The sequence below is a fragment of the Amphiprion ocellaris genome, chromosome 18 (genome assembly GCF_022539595.1).
Source record: "Amphiprion ocellaris isolate individual 3 ecotype Okinawa chromosome 18, ASM2253959v1, whole genome shotgun sequence".
Classification (NCBI taxonomy): domain Eukaryota; kingdom Metazoa; phylum Chordata; class Actinopteri; family Pomacentridae; genus Amphiprion; species Amphiprion ocellaris.
The window spans coordinates 1,187,313-1,195,905 of NC_072783.1; the positions used below are offsets into that span (position 1 = coordinate 1,187,313).

At 43.0% G+C, this 8,593-nt stretch overlaps 1 protein-coding gene across 8 annotated transcripts in view; it reads left to right on the forward strand.

The window, feature by feature from the left end:
- Window positions 1-5,002, forward strand: part of sdk2b (sidekick cell adhesion molecule 2b) — a 375,818-nt gene extending 370,816 nt beyond the window's left edge. For 5 of the 8 annotated variants that reach the window (XM_055004189.1, XM_055004187.1, XM_055004188.1 and 2 more), the window contains 2 exons: window positions 2,235-2,291; window positions 2,819-5,002. In XM_055004189.1, coding sequence (XP_054860164.1) covers window positions 2,235-2,291; window positions 2,819-3,241 — 480 coding nt within the window. In that variant the 3' untranslated portion in view covers window positions 3,242-5,002. The remainder of the gene's footprint in view (window positions 1-2,234; window positions 2,292-2,818) is intronic. The other 3 variants (XM_055004190.1, XM_055004191.1, XM_055004192.1) reach the window with 1 other exon arrangement.
- The last annotated feature ends 3,591 nt before the right edge of the window (window positions 5,003-8,593 follow it).

The window sequence follows — 8,593 nt, forward strand, 5'->3', positions numbered from 1 at the left end:
ACAGTGAAAACTTCCACATCTTCAACATTTTTGGGAAATTTTTGAACATTTTTTGGTGGAAAAAAAGGAAATGTTAAAAAAAAGTTTCTGAATGTTCTTAAAGAAAATATTAGAAGTTTTACTGATAAATATGGAATCATTTCAGATATTTTTAGGATTTTTTGGAAGATTTTTATTCATTTTTGAAAATATTTACAGTTTTTTTTTTTTTTTTTATTTCTTGCCAAATTTGGGGATTTTTTTAAATAAAACTTTTAAGGAAAACTTTTAAGAAATTTTGGGAATTTTCTTCCTGAAGATTTTGCACATTTTTATAAATTTGGGTTTTTTTGGGGGGTTTTTTTGATGAATTTTTGGATTTTTTTCAGAGAAAGGAACAATATTTTTTGGTGCCCGTAGAAGAGGACAGCAGGAGGGTTAATCTCTTTCTCTGCGTAATTTAACATTATAATGGTGAAGAAATGTTTAATAATTGACACTGGCAGGCTTGTATGTGCTTTGCACTGATCCTTGCATGAATACGATGGCTGCTCCCTCGAGGCCGACATGCAACGCTGCATTCCATGCTGCAAGTCTGCTTCTTTACAGCATCCTGCACCAGTAATTAGCTCGTAATGACTGGAAGAATCGAGGTGCATCGCGGACCGTGTTGCCCCAGAGGCAGATAGTTAAGCATCTTCACCATCAGCTCCTCAGTTTGGATCCTTGAGTTATTTCTGTTTAAGATCGGTGACGAACTAAAAGCAGGAGTCGGACAGATTGGAGCGCCGTGTGTTTGTTCGCAAAACATTTCAAGAGTCAGAACATCTGCTGCGCACACTCTGTGGCCGAGCTGGGGGTGGGCAGGAGGAGGATGCAATTCGGTGTGTCAACACTTGGTCTGCGCTCACTCTTTCCCCACCACCACACACACACACAAGTGGACGGTGTTTCATCTCTCAATGCAGCGTTAATTCTTTTAGAGCGAGGTAATACATCTTGAAGTGGCTCCGTGTGTCTTGTCGGTCCACTGTGAATGGATCTTGTTATTGTGTCGCCGCGTTGCTAAACACGCTGGCATGACCGGAATGCTTTTCAGAAACTGGTTGGCCTCAAATGTTTACAGCGGGGTAACTATATTACAGACGGACAACAAACACACACAACATGCACTCTGACTCTCGTTATTGAGAGGAAAAACAATATAAGGAGGTTAAGGGTAGCTGGCTTGTGCAATGTCTGCTTTTGATTAATTTGCACAAGAGCGGGAGGGTAAAGCAGATCACTTTGTTTTGCTTGGAAACAAAGAGGATCAAAAGAAGGGGCTGTTTTTTTCTGGTTAATTCAACACACTCATTTTCTGTTAGGACATTTATAAACTGTGCCGACGTCTAGAAAAGAAAGGTCTTTATGTTATATAGGGGTCTGACATAGGAGGCATGTTGAGGCAGAGGGAAATCTGAGACCACCACCATATGTATCACATATGTGCCGTTCAATATCCAGCGAAAATCTGTGCTCTGCAGTGCGTCCTTCAGGTTCCTGCCAACAGCCATGTTTCTATATGAGAAAATGGATAATAAAAGACCTCTGAGAGCAAAGAACCTCTGAAAAGGTCACAGTTATCAGCACCACCTCTGCAGTGTGCTATTCTAAAAAAGGGTTAGGGTTTTGCAATGTTTTTTAATGCACATCGAAAGCAGCCTCTTTGGGAAATTACGCGGCGACAGTTTTGGCAAAGTCGACCGTGCACGAGTTCATTGTGGCCAGGTGATTAATCACACGCCGGCCAGCCAATTGGCAGCCCGCTTTCGTGGCAATTAGATGACCACGAGCGATCCTCGCCGAGTGTTCACTGATCACGTTCTTTGTCCGAGGCGAGGAATGTGCCTTGACATGAATACAATAGTGCTTCCAGCGTGACCTGTAGCAAGGTGGAGGGTCGGTGGCAAGAATGTGCTGAGAATTACTATTTCTTTTTCCAGACGGCTTGGAATTCAAACTGAGTTTAAATAAAGTAATTTCTGTTCTGCTTCCTTGTCCAAAAAAAAAAAAAGATTGTAGTTTTTGAGAATGTACTGCACAATCAGTTCCTTATTCATCTTTTGTTAGCTTTTTTGCACCATTCACACAGAATGGCACAAAGGGTCTGTACATACATATGTATTCTGCTATTATCATCATCATGACTCGGCCATTTGAATCATTCTGTTATGGTGATGTACTGTAAAACCCATTGTTTTGTTCACCCATAGGAGGCGCTGGTGTTTTCATATGGGACAGGTGGCCTACATACACTTCCACTGCATTTGGTGAGGTTCCTGTGGCTGCCTGCTTTGAATGTCTGTAGCCCCATAGGTGACTGGTTCCTACTGGTAGTCCCCCATCCAAACCTTCCCCCTCAGATTCTCATTGTGCTGTAAGGTTTTCTCTGATGCACAAAACCAAACCCCGTCTTGCTGGCGTGGTGTGGAAGATCTTCAACATATAGTCTGACTGATTGGTTAAAGTCCCGAACATAAATTGCCCTTTGCCATCTCGTGTTGACGGTCCATTTACTGTGCACGCTTCAGTAACAAGTCATTCCTCCGTGTTCATGCTTTGACCATCTTTGACCATTTTGTCCACGTGTATTCGTGCTGTGTCGTAAGTGTGTGTGTGTGTGTGCATGTGTGTGTTGTTACGACGGAGGTGACTGTGAACTGATGACTTAGAGTAACTGAATAACATCATGTTCATTTCCATTTATAGCCTCAGCATCTCTAACTGCTCCACATGGAAACACAACAGAGCCACACTGTGCTAACTCAGTGAATCCCGTCTTTATTCTCTCCATCAGGGCAGCGACAGCGAGTATGAGGTGGATCCGAACCGGCAGAAGACCCACTCCTTCGTCAACCACTACATCAGCGACCCCACCTACTACAACTCGTGGCGCCGCCAACAGAAGGGCATATCCCGGGCTCAGGCCTACAGCTACACGGAGTCCGAGTCGGGAGACCCGGATCACTGCGCCCCGCCGCCACTGCCTCCTCTACCTCCGCTGCCTCCCCAGCTCAGCTCCCCCAGCCCCCAGCCTCAGCAGGCCCAGGGCCAGCCTCAGGGCCAGGGCAGCCTCTTTAGGCCCAAAGGTAGCCGGACTCCCACCCCTTCCCAGCAGAGCTCCAACCCCCCCAGCCAGCACAGCACCCTTTACAGGCCCCCGAGCAGCCTAGCCCCCGGCTCACGGGCTCCCATCGCTGGCTTCTCCTCCTTTGTGTGAAAAATGCTGAAAAAGGACATGGAAACTTCTATCTACCCAACTCGTGTTGAAGGAGAACATAGCATTGTATAATGCACAGTCAGCCCAATCAAGTCATCCACATCCCTCTTTCTTTTCTTTACTTTTTGTTTTTTTATCCGTGTTATTTTTCTTTAGCCAGCCTGGATATATGCACAACATCAGACTTTTTGGACCACTTTTTTTGGTTTGTTTAATGTGTGAAAGTGTGCCAGTGTAGACTTTGATTTTTCTCACCAGTTGATAAAATATTCTCTGCAACATCTACTCACTTTTATTTTGCTTTTGAACCACGTGCATGGTTTTTGCTTATCATTTATTTCCTCGTCTTTTTTTTTTTTTTGATCCTTGTTTTGGATCGCAGTCAGTGCTATTCTGTTTGATTCTGTACAAAGTCACAAGAATCTTTGAAAAACATGCGCATATAAATATATACATATATATAAATATATATATATAGTAGACGTACCTAGAAGACAGAATCAATCAAGTCAGTGCAAACTCTGCTCTGATGGAGACTGATATCACAATATGATGGAGCCATATAATGGAAGAGAAAGGACAAGTATTTGTTGGGACTGGATGTAAAAACAACAAAAAAAAAGGGAAGTGGTAAAGGACAGACGCGGAGGTGGAATTCATGCCAAACTGAAGAAATTTTAATGAGTTGGTGAGGAGAGGTTAAAAATGGACACTGAAGACACAATCATGCATTTCCATGGAAACAGCTCTCTGGCCTTCAGCACACAAATCCATAGAACAACATTTGGGTCAGATGTCAGCGACTGCTGTGCCTGAGGGACCAGCAGATATATGGGAGTGAGTGTATATCTGTCCAAGTGAAAGTGTCAAAGTCTTTTTTTGTGAGTGTGTTACAGTGGATCAAAGATGCCTTGATAGAGAAACACTTATTTATGATATCTGGCACCGGTTGTAACTGAACTGCTGATGATGCCCTTGACTGTGGCATCGCGACATCCCACACTTACAAGAGCCTTCTTTTCAGTCCGGACAGATGTGGGCCGTGAATTGACTTGCATACACAACCCGTGTTTCATATTTCACCCTTTGCTGGCTCACATGAAAACACATCAGTCTACTGAAACGCTTTGAAACCTAAGAGGTGAAAGCTGTCGGCGACAGGGAGGACTGTCACACGTGGGCGCCGCTGCTGGTTCTGCCTAAATGTAATGATTTTGATAAGAGATTTTTTTTCCCCGTTCCCTCCCTGCTTGGATAACTCTTCCCTGCCACTGATCACGATCACCGGACAGCGCTGAGCCTGCGCCAAGAGATGATGTCATGGAATTGCCTCACCTCTTCCCCCTCCTTCCTTCTTTTGTGTAATCGACCACTCTGTACTGTTCAGGTGTGACTGTGCTGTCCACGATGCCGACGCGTGTGCGTGCTTACACTACTCGTGCGTAAGCTTTTTCAGATCATTTCACTGTGTGTCTGTTTATAAAGAGATTGTCCTGCAGCAAACTGTAAAACCTGCCTGGAGTAAACGCCACAGAGGGTTTCGGCGCCGTCCGAGCCACCTGCCAGGCGAGCTCACAACGCTATAGTGAAGACTCAGTGGTGTGTTTCTAGTTTCCATAGTTCCAAAAAAAAAGTCATCTACTTTTTTTTTCTTTCTCTCTGTGGGGTGATTTCATTGTACGCAACAAAAGCTTATCATGCAGAATCTGAATGAATATATGATCACAGTACATTTCTGAAATAAATTATTTTTCAATGTTACTGCTTCTGGTGCTCACTTGCAAACTGTACAGAGGAAGATCTGAGGAAGGGGAACATGAATTTTCCATTTTATTGATGTAGCGCCAGTTCATAACATGTAATCTCAGGACACGTTATGGTCTCATAGAGAGAAACCCGACTATTCCCCCCTTAGGTAAGCATTTGGTGACAGTAGGGAGGAATACATCTGACAGAACCAGGCTCATGGACTGAGAGAAAACATGAAAGTAGAGAAATAACAAAGAGTAAACACTGGGCAGGTTGTTAGGGCCAGAAACCACAGATCAGAAACAAGCAGCTGAACAACCTGCACAAAGATCCAAGGGGACAGAGGACAGAGAGGGAACACAAGACACAAAGTTAATGGCAAGTAATAGTGGCATATAAATGCATAGAGAGTGAAAGAGTGGAGAAGTGCATCATGGGAGGTCCCCAAGCAGCCTGGGTGTAAAGCAGAATAACTAAGGTCACCTGAACCAGCTATAACTCTAAGCTCTATGAGAAAGGAAGATTTAAAGTCTGATATTGAAAGAAGAGAAGGTTTCTGCCTCCTGAACCCAAACTGGAGCTAAAGGTTCCCATTCTGCTTTCAGAAAGTCTAAGAAGGACAAGTAGGCTGCACTCAGAGCCAAGTCTTCTATTGGGATAATGACGGTACTATGAGGTCTTTAAGCTACGGTGTAGAAGGGTTTTACAGTCTTTTCTGGATTTTATGGGGAGCCAATTAAGAGAAGTGAGTATGGAGGGTTAAAGAAAATTATGCTTTTAAAGTGCTAGTGGGGTGAAATCTCTTTCCTTATTCTTTTCAATAAGATTCTGCTAAATAAAAGCAGATCCTTTCCCAACTTTTGCCACAACATAGTGCTGCCATATTTACTGTATCTCTGCCATAATAATTGTAAGTCCTCCTTTGTACGGAGCACATATCCAGCAGATCCATTTCCACTGCAAACCTCCTCCTTCCACAATCTCCGCTTTTTCATCGCTGTAAACACACCAACATAAACACGGTGATTGCAGTAGTCTCCGATTCGCTAATGAGACAAGGAGAAATGGAAGTTACCCAGATGTAGCTCTGGTTCTGTAAGTGTGTGCATAGCCCACCGCTGCTCTAATCACACAGTAAATGAAAGAATGTAAACACCATTAGTGGGAACATAGTTAAAGTGTGATTCAGGCGTATCATGTACAACACAGCTGCCTCGTGCTGCAGGTGAAGGCCACAGCGGAACGAGATCGAAACTTTGCAGGTATCTGTATAAAGATAGCTGATAAACACGTGTCAGGTATGAATCCAGCTAGAGTTTACTTTCTTTGTTGGTGGGTTAAGCTGTTCTGGTTGGTTCTGCGGTGATAACATCAGGATTGTTTATGTGTTTGCAGGTTATAGCTCATTCTGTAAATTCAGCTTCCCATGGAATTGCTGAGAAGAAAAAATGTTACTGCAAAGATGCATTTCTGAAGCTGTGCGGTCTTGTGTAATAGGAGGATAATATCACATGGTTTGTCACGAAGCCTTCAAACTGGACTTTCTAGCCCTGATTTCATCTTCTCATTGATTTGTGTACCAAAACACAAAAGTAATGTCCTGTACTCTTTAGAAAAATGTCTATTGTAAGTCTAAATGCAACCTTAATTAGCAGTTCTGCACCACAGTGAACATTTAAAATACTGACATGTCATGAAAACATCAAAAGAAAACATACAGGAATGTGATCTTACCAGGAATGCTCTGTATATAAAAGATTTCTGGAGGCACATGGGATCCTTCCACTGCTAATTATTTGATGAAATTCCTCCTAACCTTAGTATTACTCAGGGCAGCAATAAATGGGATCAGTGCAGATGCTGTGAAATCCTGTTATGTGGTTACAAAAGTCCCCTCCTGACTTCTTCATCTTCCTATGTGCTCCCAGATAACCACAATTCATTAGCTCATCATTTGTTCCTCACTTGACTAAACTGCCTTAGTTGCTCCTTAAAACCCCTCCGACTGCACATTAAGCGATACCTATATTTATTTAGGGCGTAAGCAACTTGTTGGAAGTGTGTTCTTAAAAAGTAGCTAAACTAACAGAGGCATGCTTTTAAGACAGAAGCACATGCAGTGTGTCAGATGGTGTTAGATGCTAATTGCATCACAGTCAGTCACTTGATCCAGGGCTAACCTACTAAACACATAGGCATGAGAAGAGAGGAGATTAGATGGGACAGGATGGAACAGGGAATTGGAACGAGAGCGTCCAGAGCGCTAATCCTTTTTTTTTTTTTTTTTTTTTGAAAACACATGGGAAATTTGCCTCCGACAGAAGAATCACAGACAGGAGGTATTTCACTTGCCGAAATGTTCCTTTCCCTCTGTCTCTCTTTCTTTTTTCCCCTCAGGAAATGAATGACAGAGAAAAAAGCGAGCTGGTGGTCTCTGTTAAAAAGGGAGCCCAAGGTACTAAATAGCCCTGATGAGCTTTGAGAACCCACAGTTGGAATATTAAAGGATTCAGACAGAAGGTGTAGTTCAAAGGAGTTTGAAACCCTGAATTTAATTGCCTCATTTGTGAGCTTCACTAGGGTGTTTTGGGGATGTGAAGGGGATATACTGGCAGTGGGAGAAAGGATACTAATCTGAGAAATAGGATGTCCCTTCAGTGCCATTCATGAATGCTTTTCTAATGTACTGTTTGTTGGAAGCCTAAATTGGTTTCTGACTTAATGTGCATTATGGGAAAAGACTCAAAAATGGCCACAGCCATTTTAATAAGTCCCTTTGGCCCAGTCAGCCTCACTCCCACGCTTTTAGCAGTTTTGACAGACACTAGTTTCCATAGTGGTTCAAGCAAGACCGACTGAAGGATCTGAAGCAGCTGAAAAACATGGCATAAATTGCTGAAAATTCTGTATGAAGTCATATTTGGTCACAACTATTTTTATCCCCAGCTGACAGGTTTCTATTTCAGAAGAGAGAAACCTTGTGTCCCCATTTATTACCGTAGCCTCTCCAGTCTGTGTGCGACATAAAACACAAAGCCACACAAGGAAGCAATAATTGAATAAGGGGCCCGCTTCAAGGAAACGTTCCATCAAAGTGTTGTGTTCCCGCCTCCTTTAATGAAAGTTCTGAAGGAGGCAGCGTATCCCATAAAACACTGCTGCACTGATTGGCTCGTCTTGCGGTATTTATAAGTCCTAATGCTATTTACAGGTGGGCGAATTAGGCTTTGACAGACAGGTGGGCGTCAGCGGCATAACAAGAGTTAAAGTTCACACCTGAGGACCAGATGACCAGATGCTGTAGCCACACAGGAACATGCTCACCGGCCTACATGGCCTGAACGGGTTTCACATCAAAGTGTGTAAATCTGCTTTGTGTGTGGGAGATTAAAGGCCTTTTGATCATAATCTGGAGATTGTCAGAAATAATAGAAGTAAAAAGTCCCACTCTAATTACCTTCATGGCTATTAAGAGCTGGTGATAATATAAATCAGTATGTGTGGACTTTTAATTACAGTAATGGACATTGCTCATCCACTTACAATGCTTCAAATTATAAGTGGACGAGCATTAGGGCCTCTTTAGTTGTACATTTCTGTATC